The sequence below is a fragment of the Barbus barbus genome, assembly GCF_936440315.1.
Source record: "Barbus barbus genome assembly, chromosome: 24".
Classification (NCBI taxonomy): domain Eukaryota; kingdom Metazoa; phylum Chordata; class Actinopteri; order Cypriniformes; family Cyprinidae; genus Barbus; species Barbus barbus.
The window spans coordinates 27620841-27642357 of NC_136752.1; the positions used below are offsets into that span (position 1 = coordinate 27620841).

The window sequence follows — 21517 nt, forward strand, 5'->3', positions numbered from 1 at the left end:
AACGCAAATGCAAATCTAAAAAACAAAATAACAATTCAGAAAACACAACAACAATTCAGAAAACATTATAACAATAAGAAAACACAATGACAAATCCGAAAACAAATTAATAAATCAGACAAAACGGAAGAGGTCGGTATAGTTTGAGACAGCGCCATTGGTTTGGGAATAGATTACTCATCGCTGATTGGACAAGATATCTGTCAATCAGATGGATGGATGAACGATAGACCAACAGACAGACCGACAGATAGACAGATAGATAGACAGATGGTTGCACTACATGCCCATGCAAATGTGTATTTGTCCCTAAACTTTAAAGTGCGTGGTGAAGATTATAACACTTCCAATGGACCAGAAAGTCATGAGCTTCATAACTGTTTATTGGTTGAATTTCTCATTTTATATGCAGGACAGACATGCACTTCAGTTCAGTGAGCTCATACTGCATTCACAGAGGTCAGAAATGAAATGGAGTTGTTGATTATAAGGACTTTGTGGATTACAATTCTGTGCGGTACCTTTATTCTCAACTAAACATACAGTATCATGCACCTTTTCATGACCCTCTCTCATTCTTTTAACACATCAATGCCACCATTAAATACTAGCAGAGACTGATAAATGATTGATAAACCGCTCCCAGCAGTTTGACACTTTAACCAGTCGTTTCCAAAGCAAACAATATAACGTTAGACCAGGCTTAAAGTCAACATGAACTTGCTTACACAACCTAATTTATGCATAATGCAAAACATTTCCAGGTGAAACAGAATATTTAACTAGATAATAACTTACAAATGACAAACTTACGTATCAATAAGACCAGGAACGTGTAGTCTATTAACCCTTGTGCTGTGCTGAAAATCCTTTCGTCCCTAATTTGGTGTTCCTGGTCAAAAATGACCGGCCTTTTAAAATTGCTTGTAAATCTCTTATGATGTTATATTATCACCAAATCTCAGATTCAGTCTTTTGTTCAGGTATTCTCTCTTGGTCTTTAAACTAGCACAGGTTTTATATTTCTTTTTGGAACCGATTGATTGATCATAGGCCTCACTGATTTGAGCTCACTTTTAAATTAGAAAAGAATTATATGTGGATAATTTTAGCAATGTTTACTCAAAAACTTTACTCAGGTGCATGAGGTCAGATCAATGAGGCCTATGATCAATCAGTTCCAAAAAGAAATACAAAACCTGTTCTAATTGAAAGAAAACAAGTTAAAGATTGAATCAAGAAAAATTTGGTAATAATATAGCATAACGAGAGATTTATAAGCAATGTTTTGTTGAATACATATAGTGTAACAAGGTCCTAAAAACTTTTTTAGGGGATCCTAAGAAAGTACAATTTGGGGAAGTTATGCCATATGTGAGTAAAGTCAGAAAGTTTTAGTCCAATGTGAAAAAAATGAATAGCATTTCAGTGAAAAAGAAAATCCTCTCTGGGTGAAAATCACCCGAACACAACATGAAAGTAAATGGGGTCAATTTGATTTCCTTTTGACTTTTCCATGTGTTACTGAACCATTTCTCAAAGTACATGTAAAAAAAAAACATCCTATATGGGTTTCTCTCCTTCTCACATGCTGCAACTTTTCATGTTCTACACTTTTCATCTCTTTCCTTATTCTCTGGCATCCTGGGTTCATCAATCTGCCGTCTGACTGTCTTGTGGTCTTGAGTCACTGGTATAATCTGCATGCATATATGGTGCATCACTACAGATCCTTGTGCTTGAACCGGCTTCGACAGGTTCGCCCCTCGTTCTATTGGTGCATGTGGATGCAGGACGGGTGTAGACCTCTCAGTCAGGCATATTATGGACCGGATTTGAAAGGGCCTCAGCGTGGCTCTCGATTCACTTGGAGCACAACATTCTCTGTGGATGAAAACAGGGAAAGTGAGCTTACAGAGAAAACACTGCAATCATCCGAAACCCAAGGTTTACTGCATGGAAAGAATCAGTTTCACATTCATGTTAAGTGCTTCTGAGCGGCCAAGTTCATGGATGGTGAAAATATCAGAGCAATTTTACGATGGTTTTCTGGGAATCGCAGCGCGCCGTTGAATCCAGCAAGCTTTATCTCACGAGTGATTTAATCAGCGAGCTGCCAAAGCCTGTTATTGTGCATGGATGGATTAGAAAATGAACAGTCAGTTTGTCAGCTGCGGTGAAAAAATAATTAATTGATTTAAAAAGCCCTTCATAGTGACACACAAAACTCACGAGAAAGACAAAAGCTTTAAAGTTCACCTAAAAATAAAAACGTAGTCATTGTTTACTCACCCTCATGTCATTCCAAACCCATTTGACTTTCATTCTTCTGATGCTAATGTCGTTTAAATGAATTGAAAGCACATTTGAACATGATTTGAGAGCTTTTTTGGAGCTCGACAGCACCAGGCCTCAGATGAAAAAGATCATTCTGGACCTTCTGTAAAACATCACGGAGGAAAGAAGGTCACACAGCATGGGGGTGAGTAAATGATGACATAATTTTCGTTATTGGGCAAATGGTTTCCTTTAATGCTAAACAGATCAATTAAAAGCCCTGTCTTTGTGTAATTGCCGAGTTGATATCAGACAGAAGGACACAATCAGGATGTTAAACGGGACTCCAGATCCCCAGCTGTTGTTTCTTATTTCTCATAACAGCGTTCTCTGGCTCCCAGATGGCCTGGATAGAGTATTAAACTCTGATCGCAAAGTAACATCACCAGAAGAACACGACATTGAGATGTCTTAAAGGAGTAGTTCACCTAAAAATGAAAATTTGCTGTAAATCTACTCATCCTCAGCAGGCCATCCAAGATGTAGATGAGTTGAGCATTGCATCACTTGCTCTCCAATGGATCCTCTGCAGTGAATGGGTGCCGTCAGAATGAGAGTCCAAACAGCTGATAAAAACATCACAATAATCCACAAGTAATCCACACCACACCAGTCCATCAGTTAACATATTGTGAAGTGAAAAGCTGCATATGTAAAAGAAACAAATCCAAGACGTTTTTATCTTCAAACTGTTGCTTCCAACTAAAATACAAGTCCTCTATCCATAATATTGTTTCTCCAGCAAAGTCATCTGAATCAGGAGAGAAATATGCAATGATCAAACACAGTTTACAAGCAAAAACAGTTCAAAATGGAGGATGGGCTTTTCACTGGAGGAAGAAATATGGATTATAAAGCAACGGTTTTAAGTTAAAATACCTAAATGATGGATTTCTTCCTACAAATGCACAGCTTTTGGCTTCACAAGACATTAATTAATGGACTGGAGTGGTGTGGATTACTTATGGATTATTGTGATGTTTTTATCAGCTGTTTGGACTCTCATTCTGACGGCACCCATTCACTGCAGAGCATGATGAGCAGGTGATGTACAGTAATGCTACATTTCTCCAAATCTGTTCCCATGAAGAAACAAACTCCTGAGGGTGAGTACACTTTCAGCAAGCTTTCATTTTTGGGTAAACAATTCCTTTAAGATACTGAAAAAATGAACTGACCATTTTCTAAGTAAAGTGAAGGGCACTAAACTTGCTTAGTAGCTTTTTCTCCTTTGCGATACAAGTCACAAATGTATGTCAAAACCTAGAAATATTCTGATGCAGGTTAAATCTGTAAAATAATGTTGTTTACCAATAATTTAGACCCTTCCCCTCAATTAAAACCAAAGGAGTAAAAACCATGTTTACATGTGGACTTCTATGGGGCGAGACATTTGGGAAAGTTTAGAAGCATAAATGTGATGCTTGTATTTATAAATATTTATATCAACTGTTCCGTACAAAACAAAAGTGTCATTGATCAAAATTGATTCAGAATGCGTTACTGAATTGCAAGGAAATAATTTTAGGAATAATATCAAATTCCTTCACTGTCAGAATATTTAGTCTCCAAAATGGGTGAATCATGAATATCAGTTTATCTACTGAACATGCTTAAACTAATGTCAATATGGTTTAAAGTGTTATTCACAATTTATGGAGGTTTCCTGACCTTAGTTCAATGTCATTATACTGTAAATGGATACACAGAACATAATAATACATAATAATAAATAATATTTCTTCCCCCATTTTCTTCCTAGAATTCCCTATCAAATATCAATATAATCAATAAACCCAAAATAAAAAAGAGTGTTTCCATGTATTCGGAAGACAGAAAAATATTTATTTAGAGGAATCACAAAATTCATTCAGTGACATTTAATACAATATATTTCCATCCCCCTGGAAACCTCCACAAGCAGTTTTACACAATAAAACCTTAGTGAAATGGTAAATGGAAAAATAAATACTAAAAGAAATGGTGAAGGGTTAGTACAAATGTTTTAGCACAAAACACACATGCACACGTTCCAACTGTCTGAGATCCAATTATAAATGTCTGTACAATTCATAAAGGCTGATTTGACATACAGTATTTACAATATTACAAAAATGTTTCTCAATCTAGAAATGGAGGCCCCAGTGCCAACGATTGCTTTGTTTAACATTGCAACAAAGTTCTGTAGTGCTTAGATTAAATTCCAGTGCCACATTAACATGAGCCAATCTCAGCTCTTTCCTCCGGCTGCAGAGCTGCAAACTGCAGATTTCCTCAGTTCAATTTTCATAGACTGGCTCTCAGAGCGTGACGTCGTGGACAAGACCGCTTTCCCTGTTTTCATACCTTTTGACATGGGGATTCGTGTCGCCGTGGAGCGAGATGACTGCACATCCGTTCCGTGCTGAAAAAAAGCCAAAGAGAAACATGAGATCACATTTGTATTAGCCATGTGTTTGCCATAGTAAGTGCATTTTGTGTTTGCATTTATGCATACTAACACTCTGTTTCTGAAAATAAAAGTTTTTAACCTGTTCATAAAGGGGTTAAATTGTCATTTATTTATGCAAAAAAAGCAAAATGAAATATAATAAAATTAAAATAAATATATAGTTCCTGAAAAGTCTTTACAAAGTATTTTTTTTTCAATTATTCATTATTCATTTTTATTATATATATACACATATATATTAATAAAAAGACTTTAATTTATATTCTTTTTCCCCTAATATTTGCAAGTGTAAAATGCAATATTTTATTATGCTGACAACTATTCCTCACAATTGGTGCTTGATTTAGTAGGTTTTGGTAGGCAAGGATAAGAAGGTTATAGCCTCGGTCTGGTCACACATTATTAGATTTTATAGCAGGTTAAACGTGAGGGGACTGGTCAGTTTGTGCCACTGTTTAACGGATTTGCTTGATAAGCTTTCTTGGGTGAAAAGCACATCAGTACATTCCAGTGTTAGTTAGCGATAATGGATAGGGAGATCGAATTTGATTTAATCGATACCTTGAAAGAGAGCTATCTAGGGAGCAGACGCCCCCTGATATCATTTTGAAACATTTCAGAAGCAACTGAAATATAAAAGATTGAACATGATTATTTTGTTTTAGGGACAAAATCACAAAGTATTAATTGTTAAATGACTATTCTTGTTGTCATTTGATGTCATATATGCACACTCACTTTTCTATCACAACGTTCCGCATCTTCTAAAATCCAAACAGAGGCACAACGCAATGATTCTGGTACTCACCACAGATTGAGTAGACCTGGATGGGGCCGAAGTGATGGGGGTTATTGTGATGCTGCTGGTCATCTTGCCTTGGATCATGTTTCCGACATGAGCTGACTTCTGTCTGGGGGAGCGGAGAACTGTCCCCGTTGGCATCTCTCTGCTGTCTGAACTTATACCATTAGGCCAAAGCGTAACTGTGCCGCTTCTGTCATCCTGTGGTTTCTTGAACCTTGGTGACCCCAAGTGGATGTGGATCTTGTTGTCCTCTGTGGTTATAATATTGGAGTTGTATTTCCGGATGGGCGTTGGAACTGTCAGCTTTTCAGGGGTTAACTTGAACACGGCCCTGCCCATGGTCATTTCATGGGGCTCTGGGGAGATGGATGTCTGGGAGACTGGAGTTGCGCTAACGGTTATGATGGACAGAGGAGAAGCAGCATGCTCCGAGTAGGAGCCTTTACCCTTCTCTGGAGATTTAGCTCTGGAGATGGCCGTTATAGTGACTGGAGACTTTGTCCGTTCAGCTAGCCCTTCGTTGGTTTTAGATTTTGGCAGCATAGAAGTAGGAACGATTGTTATGCGTGGTTTCTGGAGCCCAAGAGTTGAGATGATGCTGGTACTTGAGAAGAAGTCCTCAGCACGTGGACTGGTGATCTCCAACGTGGCAGTGCTGCTCTGATGGTCTGGAGTCACCTTAATATGAAGGGGCTGACCGGGTTTCTGAGACATGGTTAGTTCTGGTGATGACCGTGATGTTCTTCCATTGACCTCCTGGGTTGATGGAACTCCCTGAGTGATAGTAACCGCTTCTTTCTTCTTCATCCAAGGGTTCCAAGACTTCCTTGTCCCCAACTCTGCAGCTGCCGGCAGATAACGGTCCAACACGGTTGGTTTCTTGAGACCCTTCTGCCTCAGATTACTCATGATGTGATTTTCCTCTAGAACAGAATTCTGGATGAACACAGCTAGAGTCTCGTCTTCGATGTGTTCGCTCATGTCTGCGTCGGTCTGTACTGCAGTGGAAGCGAGAGGAACGTCCACAATCCTCCTTCCGTTCATGCTGGGTCTAAGGGCACGGCTGTAACGCTTCGTAGCTTCCAACTCTTTGGTTAGTTTGAGAACTTCTTGACTCATGTTTTTCTTTTTATCCTCCTCTTCGATGAACCGCTGCTGGAGAACCGTGTAGTCCACCTGAAGCTGAGATAGTTGATCCTCCTTGTTCATGAGCTCATGAATCTTCTCCTTTAAAGCTTGGACATCGGCCTGAAGATCTCTCGTTTTTGCCTCCTCCATCTTGCAGCGTAATCTTAGTTCAGCTTTTTGGCTTACCAACTCTCCTTTTTCTATGGCCTTGTTCTTGGTGATCTGTGTCTTCATTTCCTCCAGGAGCTGGGAAAGAGCTTTGACTTTCTCTTGCTCGGTTCTGAACTTCTTCTCAAGCATGTCGTACTCGTCCTCTGTCTTCAACAAATTGCCCTCCACAACCTCAAGCTGTTTAAGTCGGTTCCTGAGTCTCTCAGTCTCCATTGTAAGCTCCATTGTAAGCTCCTTAACCTTTTTGTCCTCATCGGGATACCCAACTTTGTCTACATTAGCTCTGTTTCTTGAAGATTCCCATTCAGCTTCCTCTTGTTTGTCCATTTTAGTTTGCATCTGACATAACTTTATACTGAGATCCTTTTGTTTCTCTTCTTCGCTTGCAAGTTTAGATTTCAGGTCATCTTTCTCCTTGGTAAGAGCAGACATTTTCATCTCCATTTTGGACTTCAGTTTAAGAAGCTTCTTACTTTCCTCAATCAGCTTTTCTGTGACCTCCATGACTTTGCATTGCTCAGCTTTAAACAGTTTGTTAATCTCCTCACTTTTCTGCTCTTCCTGTTTGATTCGTTCTGCCATGTTCTTCCTCTCGTCCATTAGGATCACCATGAATGACTTTAGTTTGGTCAAGTTGTCCTTTAAACCCATCTCAGCCTTTTCCAGCCTCGATTCTGAGCACTCAAGTTCTTTGATATGGTTTTTAACTGTTTCCAGCTCACACACCAAGCTTTTTGCCAAGGTTCTTTCTTTCTCCAGGTTGTTGTGAAGCTGGGCACATTCGGATTTGCTTACATTGAAAGCTCCCTCCAGTTTCTCAAGGTCTACCATCCTCTTTTGCAGTTTTTCAACCTGTAGTTTCAGCTCACGGCTGTGATTCTCCTCATCTTGGAGCCTCCTCTTTAGCTCCTTGCACTGTACTTCTGTTTTCGTGATCTCCTCATCCTGGCCCTCCATTTCCAGAACTCTCTTCCGAAGGTTCTCCAGCTCAGCCATGAGGCTGGAGTTTCCACACTCCCCTCTACTTATTTTGTCCCGCAGATCCTGAAGGTCCTCCTCGGATTTCTGCAGCATACGATTGCCGTCCTCCAGCTCCTCAATTCTGCGTGACATGCTGGCCATCTTCAGACGCAGCTGTTGATTTTCAGACTCCTGCTTGGCCAGCTTGGCGGTCATCTCCTCATGTTCCTGTGAAGATTTGGAGGTCTTATGTTCTAGGTCGAGCTCCAGCCTTTGGATCCTCTGACTGTCTTCTTTAGCTTTGCTGTTAATGAGCTCAAACTGCTGCTCTCTTTCATGTAGCTTCTTGCTGAGATCCTGGACCTTTTGTCTTTCCTGGTCAATCTGTTCAATGTGAAGCTGCCTTTCATCCACCAGCATCAGGGCAAATGGTTTCAACTTCACCAGCTCCTCCCGAACTTTCTCAAGACTTTTGCTGTGATCCTTGTCCTTGTGAGCCTGGTATGCCTTCTCTTGCTCCAACAGTCTCTTGAGTCTGGTGAAATCAAAGAGAAAGAGATTCAAATGGATTAATTCATATTCAAAATAAAGGTCAAATTGTACAGTCCCTTTCATTAAAGTTAATAAGAAATAACAAAGAGAGAGGAAAGAGAGAATCAACCATGGGATATTTTATTTTGTAAAAATATAAAAAATTGTTTGGTTTGTTGTTCAGTCGCAAGTGCGTAATATTAATAAATAAAAATATTTTATATATATATATATATATATATATATATATATATGTGTGTGTGTGTGTGTGTGTGTGTGTGTGTGTGTGTGTGTGTGTGTGTGTGTGTGTGTGTAAGTAATTAAAAAATAAAATAAATGATAAAATAATAAAAAATAATTAATATTATTATACATTACAATAAATATACATAAAATGATATATATATATATATATATAAATAATTGTATGCATGTATGTATGTGTGTGTGTGTATATACATATATATAATTTTATGTGTATGTATTTATTGTGCGTGTATGTGTCACACACACAAACACATATATACACACACACCCATCAAATTGCCTTCTTGAAAGTAAATGAAAAACTCAGCAAAAAATCTGTAAAATTGTGAAGAGAACAGGATGAGAAAAGGACCGTTATGAGAAAAGGAACAGTGTGTGAATGCTTTAGTGATTATGTCTGACAGTTGTTACTGAACATTTCATGCTTGCATGATCACAGAATCGAAACAGCTCACGGGCAGCTTGGCACGTCAACGGGAATAAGTTCCCACCGGGCAAAAAGTCTACAAGCACATCACAACAGCGGAATCTGTGCCAACAAGGGCACTTGAAGAAAAGTCTATGATGCTGGTGAATGTTTACACTGATCTAGCTCTGCGGGAGTCTCTCTGTCGAAAGGACCATGTCCTTTGCGAAAGAAGTGCCAGACACTGCACTGAATTTGCAGCATATTTCCTTCATTATTCCATGATCTAATTTCCTCACTATGCACTTTTGCAGCAGTTAGACACTTTAACAAATCCAAACAGATCCATGAATGAATACTGTCAGCCTATTTGCATTCATTTCAAACTCACCATCTAGCTGGGAAGAAGTCCAGGTAGGTCCATGCCTAACATATTTTTGAAGTTACTCTGCTCAAAGCATCACTGAACAGTTCCCTGCATTAGCCATTACACTCCAACCATGTCATGAGCGCAGTGAAAGGTGAATGTTGTGTGAAACAGCATTGCCCCACTTGCTGGTGATATCATCCCTCTAACATAGAACTGTTCTGCCCTTGTTTGGGTAAAGGAGGCGGAGCCATCGGAGAGCTTTTCATACACTCTATTCTCAGCTTTCCTCTCTTATTCTCTTCCCCGAGACTGAAGTCAGGATATTGTTTTAGGAAGCAGTCAATTAGAGCCGTGGTCAATGCACTAAACCCTCTGTATCATTTCAAGGGTTCCCTTTCCATCTCATATAAACTAGAAAATGACCCAATTACTTCCTTTCTGTGTGCAACCAAGTTCCTATGGGAACAGACAACAATGCAAGGGAAAAGTTTTGTTTTGTAAGAGAACAATGTCGCACTTTTGGGTCAGATGAAGCCCTGTCACTCCGAAATGCAACAAGAATGCAAATCTGAGACAGTAAGTAAATAAATAAATACAAATGAAAAGGTTATTATTCAGCAAATAATAATAATTTCATTGTTGCCCATAACTTGCTCATACTGGCAAAGGTTTAAGACAACAGCTGGGAAAATCTACTGAAATCATCAGATCCACTGTGACATGTGCAGCGAGAGACTTATAAATCATAAATCACGCGAATGGTGATAGAATGACATCATCTTTTGGTGTCTAGTATAAATGTGCTTGCAATTTAAATTACAGCCTGAATATCAAGAGCACATGAAACTTCCAGATGTAGTTTTAATTGGTGATGGTTGCTAACATACCTACAGTGAGAACGAAACTTTGATCTGCAACTCCAGACACAAACGGTGTGCCATTGCTTTGAGCGATCAGACATTACATTTTCCTGAAGGATGAGAAAACGGGTGAGAAAAATCCCCTAAATGTGTAAATTGGATCCCAACTTTTTAAAACACCTTAGCAACCACCTAGCAACAATCTAGAAAACACTAAACACACCATTTCTCTGCCTTTTTGTAAGATTTACTTAAATGCTGGATTTTATATTGTTGTAAACATGAAGCGGCATTTGCATGTATTTTACTTCTATAATGTGACATTTCCAAGTTAAAACTGAATATTAACAAAGGAAAAAAAAATTATTATATATATATATATGTAGACACTGTCACTCAAAAGTTTAGGATCAGTAAGATTTGTAATGTTTTTGAAAGAAGTCTCTTCAAGGCTGCATTTATTTGATCAAAAACACAGAAAAAACAGTAATATTGTGAAATATTATTGCAATTTAAAATAATGTTTTTCTATTTTAATATACGTTAAAATATAATTGATTTTTGTGATGCAAAGCTAAATTTTCAGCATCAGTGTCACATGATCTATCAGAAATCATTCTAATATACTGATTTATTATCAATGTTAGAAATACTTAATATGTTTTTGGAACCTGTGATATTTTGTTTAATGATTCTTTGAGTAAAAAGTAAAAAATAATAGCATTTATTTTTTGAAACAATATACAATACCGTTTAAAGGTTTGGGTTCAGTGCATTGTTTTTTCTTTCTTTCTTTTTATTTTTTTTTTTGAAAGAAACTAATACTTTTATTAATCATGCATGTGTTAAATTGATAAAAAGTGATAATATAAAGACTTATATTGAGAGAAATATTTTTTTTATTTTGAATAAATGCAGTTCTTTCTAACTTTAATTCATCGAAGAATAAAATATCACAGGTTACAAAAAGGTTCATTCAATTTACAATAAAGGAATATGTATATGTATTTTTGATTCCATGTTGACTTCATGAAACACAACACACTTGTTGATGGTAAGATCATTAGCATCTGTCTTTCACTGACCTATATGTCAATCAAAGAACAAAACTAGTTGTCCTCATCAGATTACAGTCTTTCTTGAATGTGGGACTTTAAGAGGAAAAACAGCAAGTGTAAATGTCATGTGAAAGAGAGAGGGGTAATTTGAGGAGGGATGGCATTGCAGATGCTTCTAGAAGCTCAACACACAGCAGTTTTATATCCCTGGCGGGATTCCCCGTCATCGCCCGGCGTTCGGTCCCAGGTGGCGCGGCGCTGGCGTGACCTCACCTGCTATGAATCTCTGAAATGAGAGAATTATGGAGGAATGTGCAAACACACACAGGCTGGAGATGAGCGTGATAAGTAGAAGGAAGGAGTGCGACTGAACGGTGCCACTGCAACAAACAACAAATTGTGTTTTTATAGATTCGCCATGATTTTTTTTTTTTGACGGTGCATCACACAAATGAGCTCCATTTTAAAAATGCAGGAAAAAAAAAAAAAGAAGATTCAATCTATATTTATACCATAATTACAGTCTTTCAAAATGCATGTGTAGAGCACCATACAGTCCATACAACTGAGCATATTTCAGGTTGATTCAATTCAAAACAAAGTTTTGAGCTAAAAAGTCAAGTTGAGGGTGGTAAACGGGACGTCAGGGGACCGTGACTGTGGTGGACCACTATAGGGGTCTTATCAGAATATGAATGATCTCGTTGTCTCTGTCAGGAATTGTTTGGATTTTGCAGTTATGAGTCACCTGATTTTCCAAAGATAAATATATTGTTTAATAAATCATTTGAAAGTAGCATATGAGAGCTTTTCATAATATTAAATCGGAAAAACATACTACCATTCAAAAGTTTGTGGTCAGATGATTTTTTTTTATAAATACTTTTATTCAGCAAGGATGCATAAACTGCTCTAAACTGATCACATTATAATGTTTCAAAAGATTTCTATTAAGATTTCTAAAATATGCAAAGCAGCAGAACTGTTTTAACATTAATAATAATCAGAAAAGTATCTTGAGCAGCAAATCAGCATATCAGACTGATTTCTGAAATATCGTGTGATTCTGAAGACTGGAGTAATGATGCTGAAAATACAGCTTTTAGTGTTTTTTTTAATCAAACAATACTGCCTTGGTGAGAATAAGAGACTTCTTCATACACATGTATTTATCTGCTCTGATCTCTTCAATATGACGACACGCTGCGCTTCCAGAAAAGCTATGATCCCCAGAGCTCTTCATGTTGTCATTTATGTTCATGTTTGAGTCTATTCATGTCCATATATAGCTCAGATGATGCTGATCTAATGACTGTGGCTCAATCTGCCTGTTTCACATCTCAGAAGAACTCCACGCTAACAACGGGCCTCTCCGCCGCTATGAGCCCCTTTGTGTGATTTAGGACAGCCTGTGTTCATCAATTCAATCATGTGCAATTCACAGCACCACGTGAGTGTAGTCCCTTTAAAATGAAGCAATGCTGAGAAGTGTTTGCTATACGTACAGTTGTGAACATATACTACACAAAAAAAACCTCACCTCTCTCTCTCCTGCTCCAGCAGGTTTGTGAAATCAACGCTTTTGTTCATGAAGTCGACGTGTTTGCGCTTTTCGCTGTCCAGTTCGGTGACGGTGCGTCGGTGGCATTTCTCAGCTAAGAGCAGCTGCTCTAACATACGTCTGTACGTGTCACGGTGCTTCTCCTCCAAACGGTCCAGCTTTAGAGACAGAATGATTATCGCCATCATAAACTGCTTGCACTGGCCCAACAGTATGTAAATTCAGGTTTTAGAGATTAATGCGGCAGTGTTCCTCACCTCTATCATAGGGATCTCGTAGACGTCGTCTCTAATCAAGTCTCCGCTGGTCATCAGACTGTCTCTCTGCAGAGCTTGAAGAGGTTTGACAGGAAACGCAGATCCGTAATGAGCCTCCAGAACTTCAGGTCGTGTTCTCTCAGACTGCAGCATGTGGATAATGTCTTCACGGGCCTAAAGGATACGATCACTGCTTTACTGTGGTACCATAGTGCTTTGATATACAGCATACCATGTTACTGAATGGTTATTATATTCAAATACCACAGTATTTCCATGACACATGGCATGCCATAGTATCCTATGTTTTAAGAATACATACTACAATGAAACATTTTTGATGTTGGAACAATTTTCTACACCAGTTTTCACTTAAAATTGCTAAATTTCACACAGATTTGTGGAGACAAAAAAAAAATCGGAACACATTGAATTAAACTAAATTATAAATATGTTTCTTGTAAAACATTCTCCAATAATCTTGTTCAATAATTGTCAAACAGTAATAATGTTTTACTGACAACTTAAAAAAGTGTAAACTACCTTTTAAAAACTTCCCTAAGCCTTTGTCGTTTGCTGAATCAATTGTCATTCTGTTTAAAAACATGATAAAAATGAACTAGTTTTGATCAAATTGTTAAAAATTAAAATTGGTGCAAACTGTTCCATTCTCATTGAGCACCAGCAGAGAGAGCTGTGTGCTTCCTTTAAACCTGGACACTGGCTGTGTATAGACCATCACACTATCATACTTCTTTTACAATTTCCTCACTATATCATAAGTAAACTGTGTGCAGTATGCAAATTTATGTATGCACAGAATATACAAATTACCTGCACTACTGTTCAAAACAAAAAAAAGGATTTTCTGCTCACCAAGGCTGCATTTTTGATCAAAAATAAAGTAAAAACAATCATATTGTTAAATATATATATATACATATATATATTAAAATTTAAAATAACTCTTTTCTGAATACATTTTTGAAAGGTAATTTATTCTTGTGATCATTCCTCCAGTCTTCAGTGTCACGTGATCCTTCAGAAATCATTCTAATATTCTGATTTGCTGCTCAAGAAACATGTCAGATTATCATCAACGTTGAAAAAAGTTGTGCTGCTTCATATGTATTTTTGATGAACAGAGTTCACAAGAAACTTTTTTGTGACATTATGCCATAACTGTGACATTTGAACAATCTAATGCATCCCTGCTGAATGGAAGTATATATAAAAAAAATCTAAATGACCCCAAATTTATGAATGGTAGTGCCAAAATGTCTAGTACCTAATGTTCAATAACCAAAATATCCAGTACCTAATCAGATCATACTGTATTTGTGCTAATGCACTAACAAAACCATGACACTCAATGCAATACAATAACTCAAAACATTACAATATACTCACTGTTTGTTTTGTAAAATCATAATATGTTATTATGGAATAGTGCATAAAGAGTCGTAATCTTTCTGGCATCTTATTTAATTCCTTTTTGAATGTCAATGATGCTTTTCAAAGATTATTGGAGTATAATTATTGGATTATTGGATAATTATAATTATTGGATTATTGGAGTATAATTCACTGTTACTTGCCATTTCTTTGTCATTATCTGTGAAAATTGTTTTAAAGAAAGTCCTACATCAAATTAGTCTTGTCATCATGCAGTCAAACCTCACCTGAACTTCTCCCTCCATGACTCCCAGCAGATTGATGAGATCTGCTTTGGAGAGGTCCATCAGTTGGGCTCTCCTCCGCTGCATCTCACGAGGCTTCTGAGGCGAAACATCCTTCTCCTCACTGCGCTCTTTTTCCTCCTGAGCTTTGCTTTTCTTCTTCATCAGCTCTTCTTTGCTTCTCTCTTTCTCAGTGCTGTGGATTTTAGCGAGCGGCTTCAGTGGTCTGTTCTCTGGCCCCTCCATATCGCTGCTCCTGGACTTCATCTTCACCTGCAGGTGCAAACAAAGACGAACATCATCCACAGATACACCAGAGACAATCTCCTGAAAATATCACACAGTTAGAACAATAAAACATCTAATAGCTTTCAGCACAAAGTGTTCTTCCTCTGTATTTTTGTCTTATTTTCTAGTACAAATATCTAAACATTCCTAAAACACGATACATGTATTTGAGAAGTAAATAAATTAAGAAAAATAGGTTTAAATTCATTTGATTTTTAAGACCCCATTGGCACATCCAAGACATAGATGTGTTTGTTTCTTCATCAGAACATAGATGCTCTGCAGTGAATGGGTGCCGTCAGAATGAGAGTCCAAACAGCTGATAAAAACATCACAAGTATCCACACCACTGCAGAGGATCCATTGCTGAGCAAGTGATGTAATGCTAAATTACTCCAAATCTGTTCAGATGAAGAAACAAACTCATCTACATCTTGAACGGCCAGAGGATGAGTAAATGTTCAGCAATTTTTTATTTTGGGGTGAACTAGTCCTTTAAGTCATTTTGCATCTCAACTTGTATCGATATTTGTACTAGAAAAAATAAAAAATGCTGAGGAACAATATAATTTTTTGCTGTGCATCTGATTATTCAGTTATTTGCAACTGTACAATATATATAATGGATTTACATGGTCAAGGTACTTGCAATTATATATTTTATAGTAATTTAACACCATGTCTCAAGTGAAGTAAAAAGCAACCACTAGCGGACCCTTTCCTACAAAAGTCTCTCATATCAAATGTCTGCAATCTTAAGCTCTGAGCCAACTCTTGATATTTTAATATGTAGTTTGCCCTTGTAGCTAATCTGCAACAGCCTCATTTCTCATGTTCCCATGTGCAGATTTAAGAGGGGGATTTCCCTGAGAGTGAGAGAGGGGGGGTGTAATGAGCGCTGAGCTCAACGATGACATCAGGATTTTTGATAAAGTGCGTACGCGCTGCCTCCCATATGATCTCACACCCAACCTATCTGGCCTGATCCAGCACTGCCCTCAGAGCATCTCAGAGAGAGCTCCGCTCCAATCCCACACATCTCTCACCATCCACATTCCCATCAGAACGGAGTCTGGATCAAACTGCAGAAGATCAGAGCGCTTAATGAAACTTATTATTAAAACAAGATGTTCAGTTCACTATGCTGAATTAGATCATAAAGGCCCCACATCTGAGGAACAGTATGAGAACTAACCTAATTCATACAGCTCTCCATCTATCCATCTATCTATCATTAAAATGTTTTCATAAATATGTATATACATACTATATATTAATTATATAATTAATATATAGTATCCATATACATTTATATAATAATGTTTTGTGTATGATATCTGATACTGTCAAAAGATATACAAATTAAATGTTAAATATTATATTTAAACAAATAAACAATATTTTTAATTTAATATGGTTAACAGCTATACATATTAAACATGAAATAATATTGTATATTATAAATAAACATTTTGCATATATATATATATATATATATATATATATATATATATATACATATATATATATATATATATATATACATATATATATATATATATATATATATATATATATATATATATATATATATATATATATATATATATAAATTACAACTTTATCATACATAATGTTTATATACTTTATATTTTATACTGTATTTTTAATTGTTTTATATAAAATGTTTATTTCACATCTAATTTATACAGGTTTTACAGTATTAAGTGAGAAACAAAATTCCATACTATGACATTTCTTGTATTTTATTATTATATAATTTATAAATATAAATAAATTAAATAATATAAAAATTATACAAAAAAAGCTATTAATGTACATAATATAAAAAAGCTATTAATATGATACACAATTTGAAGAGATAGATAGATAGCTACGGTACACGGGGTGGTTGCTATGGTGTTGCTATGCGGTTGCTAGGGTACCCAGGGTGGTTGCTAAGGTGTTTCTGTGCGGTTGCTAGGGTACCCGGGTGGTTGCTAGGGTGTTGCTATGCAGTTGCTAAGGTACCCGGGGTGGTTACTAAGGTGTTGCTATGCGGTTGCTAGGGTACTCTGAGTGGTTGCTATGGTGTTGCTATGCGGTTGCTAGGGTACTCAGGTTGGTATAGATAGATAGATAGATAGATAGATAGATAGATAGATAGATAGATAGATAGATAGATAGATAGATAGATAGATAGATAGATAGATAGATAGATAGATAGATAGATAGATAGATAGATAGATAAGATTAAATTCAATATACTGATCTGAATAATCTTAAACAATAAATATAATATAAAGACTAATAATTAATATCTTAATCTCAGCCGTTTGAACAAAGTTTGGAGTGACTCTGATGAAAGCAGCAAGTAACCAAAGATGGGAAAACCCTGGCAGACGAATTGTTGCAGAAAGTATTTGTGTTATTAATAGAAGCATGTTGCGGCCATGGGAGTGTTTTCATTTTGATGGTGACTTTGACTTGTTGTGCTTCTGTTATGATATTCAATCGCAGTCCTAAATAGCAATGACAACACTTGTATACACACAAACGTTCATTATGTCCTCTATGATGAAATCCAAAAATATACAGAAGCTGTTGACAGATTGATGCTGTCCCAAACAGTAATTTAGATGAGAGTTCGATCTATTGGAGTTTTTCACAAACTTCAATTCTCTAACTCCAGACGGGTGTATTTTTAACTTTGATTATGCCCGAGAGATTCGAGGTGACCTTAGCTCTGTTATTATTGGAGATGGAGGCAGCTGGGAGATATAAATGAGAGTTTGTCTTATATTTACACTGAGAATATGCACCTCGCTCCTGAAGAGCTCCCCGGGTGCTTCACGCAGCTGCTCCTTGCTGAAATGAGCAGTATTTATAGCGAGAGACACACTTGTGCACCGGAGACACCAGAAACACGCACACTTCATCCACCAATCCGATCGAGGATGTTTAACTTCCCAGCTATCGGTTCTGTTACACGCATGTCTCCTGGGGAATTTAAATGGCCAAATGGCATCAATGAATGCTGGTTACTTGCAGCTCCTGTGATAATTAATTCCTTAGATTCTCGGGGTATTTTCAGCGGAGGTGGGCAAGCATCAGTGGCACTTTGTTTATATTTAGTAATGCATACTGCTGGAGCTTGATGCACACGGATACACACTCAAATACCGCCACATTCTTTGTTGGCATAACAGTACGGCTAATCTGGGATCATAAAAACCGGCTCATACCAAGCATGCATATTATAGGGTGCATGCATATTTCCAAAAAATTAAATGTAAAAAATTAATTAAATATATATATATAAAAAAATCATCCATTACAAAAAATAAAAACAAATATGGTTTAGTATTATTTATGTACTTATACTTTGAATAAATTTTTATTTACTTAATATTTATATTCTGGTTTAATTTTTTTAGTTATATTATTTTGTCATTTTGTTTTATAAATAGTTTTTATTTCAGTTAGTATTTTTTTATTTTTTAACTGAAACTTATTTCAGTTACATGCCAAGGCAATACTTCTCATTATTGTTTAGTTTATGTTTTACAGCTAATATTTATATTTATTTTTTTCAAGCTATTTATTTGTTTGTTTGATTATTCAATATAAAAAAAAAACTTTTCATTTATTTATATTTCAGTTTAAGATTTTTTTATTAGTAAGTTTAATATTTTAACTTGAACTTATTTCTGTTAGAAGCCGAGCCAAAAATTATATTTTTCATTTATTTTAAGTTTTCATCTAATATTTCAGCTTTATTACAATTAACAATAATATTTCAACACTGACATGCACTAGTAGAACTGTCACTAAAATATACAAGAATGCTTTTGTCATTTTTATTATTTATTTTTTAAAATACTAATAATTTTTTTTTTTTTTTCATTACGACATAATGGCAGGTGGTAACAGTTGTGTAAATATTTCCTCCCCCATCCTCCACCACACAGAGAGACGGTCCTGAACTCACACAGACACACAGACATGTCCAGTTCTGGAGGAAAACGTCAGAGTTTGTGTCTCAGCCGTGTGAAGCCTGGAGAACTGTGACTAAATAAGGGAAACTCTCACATTGACAATTCGTCTGGCAAAAACTGACGCGCTGCGTTTGTGTTGATCATATGATTGCCAAAATTAAGCTCATCATATGGTCATTACTTTAACACATCACACAAACACAACTATCCTGCCCTCTCTGAGAGAGAGAAATTTGTCAATCTTAGGATTTACCTTGCTTTATTTTAAGAAAAATGTCCGAAATAATCCCTGGAAAGTTATTAACACACATGAAATTAAAATAAATGTCTTAAATATTTCATTTGTTTCTCAACGAGAGCAACAACTCAATGCAAAAGATCAGCAGCAGCTCAGATCACTTTGAGACATTGCTGTCCACATTAATGCATTTCATTTTATGCCGCAATTCAATTTTAATGAGTTGTTTGGACTTGTTTTTCAGTTAAAATGTATACACATCCTTAAAACAAGATACAAATAATGCATCTTGAATATGCCAGATGTTTATACATTAAACAAGTGGAAAATTCTGCCAAATGCAGTAAAACAAAGGCTTAATATTGTGCAATGCAATTACATTTTGAGGATTTTTAGATATTTTAACTGGAAAGTTAAATTAAACCGCTTGTTAAAAGTAGGATTTATACTTGGTGCCAACTGTCAAATTTATGTATTTTTATTGCTCCCAAGGCATTCATTTTACAGCTCTGTAATGCTACATTAATTTTAATGAATCATCTTGACTAGTTTAAAAAAAAAAAAAAAAAAGTCGTGACGTATTGTCAAGTATGGTGACCCATACTCGAAATTGGTGCTCTGCGTTTAACCCATCCAAGTGCACACACACAGCAGTGAGTAGTGAACAAATGCACACACACACACACACACACACACACCGTGAACACACACCCGGAGCAGTGGGCAGCCATGCTGCGGCACCCGGGGAGCAGTTGGGGGTTCGGTGCCTTGCTCAAGGGCACCTCAGTCGTGGTATTGAGGGTGGAGAGAGCGCTGGACATTCACTCCCCCCACCTACAATCCCTGCCGGCCGGGGACTCGAACCCGCAACCTTTCGATTACGAGTCCGACTCTCTAACCATTAGGCCACGACTTCCCCACGTTTTCCACTTAAAATGTCTAAAAGTTCTTAAAATAAGATACATGTAAGACTTAATTTTAAGGAATGCATCTTAAATATGCCAGTTTTTTTTACACTTAAAACAAGTGCGGTAAGACAAAATACTGAAAACAACTCTTAATACTGAATTAAATGTAATTATGTTAAAGATTTTTGGATATTCTAATTGGAAAATTGGACTAAAATAAAAAAAAGTAAGATTTTTACATGCAGTCAAATTTCTGTCCATTTTTATTGCTCTCAACACATTTTAGGAGAAACATCGGAAACAAAGTTGATGCTGAAATGAGCGTAACAGAATGTAATTTTGCCAACATCAAAGTATTCTCCTCTGGAACATGTTTACCGTGCATTCTTCCCTATACAACTCCAGTCGTGTTCTCATCACAAGTATTGTACACTACCTACAACACTCATGCATCAGACAAAACACTTCCTGTGACGGCACAACCTCTGACCATCTGTCATTTCCTCCTGTACCTTCCTGTAGAGTGAGCCGTCAAAAATACCCATATCACAAGTGCACACCAGCTATGTGTGCATGAATGCACTTAAAGTCAAAGTCAACATCAAATACAACTGAACTATATCTTATCACACATTCTTGATCTGATTGAATGATAAATTAATTCACGTTATTCAAATGGCTATTGAATCTGATAAAAATGTAAATGCGGACCTTGGATGCAATGCAATTGCAGATAAAGCATGTGACAAATGCATAAAGGCATTTTAAGCTACGTTTATGTGGTCCAGTGATATGGGGGAAAATGAAAACAAAAACACAAATACATCTGACTATTGTAAGGAAGTGCTCAAATTCATTCAGAGCGCAAACTGTCATTCAACAAGCATGTGGGCGATGAGCCGTCCAACGCTGGCATGACGAGGACCACAGCCTTAATCTAATAATTGTGACCTGATGTCACCCTACATGGGAAGGAGAGAGTGAGAGAGAGAGAGAGAGAGAGAGAGAGAGGACAGAGAGAGGTTGAAGAGTGCATATAAAAATAGGAATCATAAACTGCAGCCTAGTTTAAAATGGCACATGATGAAAACGTGGAATTGTGTTTTAGGTTAGAGTTCAAGAGGACTCCCATACTGTACTTTATGATGGTCATGCAGTATACACAAATGGATGAATGGATGGATGGATGGAGCGATAGAATGGAAAATGGATGAATGGATGGATGGATGATAGAGTGATAGAA

The 21517-nt window shown here is 36.8% G+C and overlaps 1 protein-coding gene across 4 annotated transcripts in view; it reads right to left on the reverse strand.

Moving 5' to 3' along the window:
• Nucleotides 1-366: 366 nt before the first annotated feature.
• The window catches only part of LOC306843715 (filamin-A-interacting protein 1-like), a 28625-nt gene continuing 7474 nt past the window's right edge, over nucleotides 367-21517 (reverse strand). For 2 of the 4 annotated variants that reach the window (XM_079375349.1, XM_079375350.1), the window contains 5 exons: nucleotides 14846-15115; nucleotides 13164-13337; nucleotides 12886-13064; nucleotides 5598-8388; nucleotides 4164-4741 (listed from right to left, as the gene is read on the reverse strand). In XM_079375349.1, the coding sequence (XP_079231475.1) occupies nucleotides 4568-4741; nucleotides 5598-8388; nucleotides 12886-13064; nucleotides 13164-13337; nucleotides 14846-15109 (3582 nt within the window). In that variant the 5' untranslated portion in view covers nucleotides 15110-15115 and the 3' untranslated portion in view covers nucleotides 4164-4567. Of the gene's footprint in view, nucleotides 1885-3734; nucleotides 4742-5597; nucleotides 8389-9448; nucleotides 9608-12885; nucleotides 13065-13163; nucleotides 13338-14845; nucleotides 15116-21517 lie in introns of those variants that run through there. The other 2 variants (XM_079375351.1, XM_079375352.1) reach the window with 2 other exon arrangements.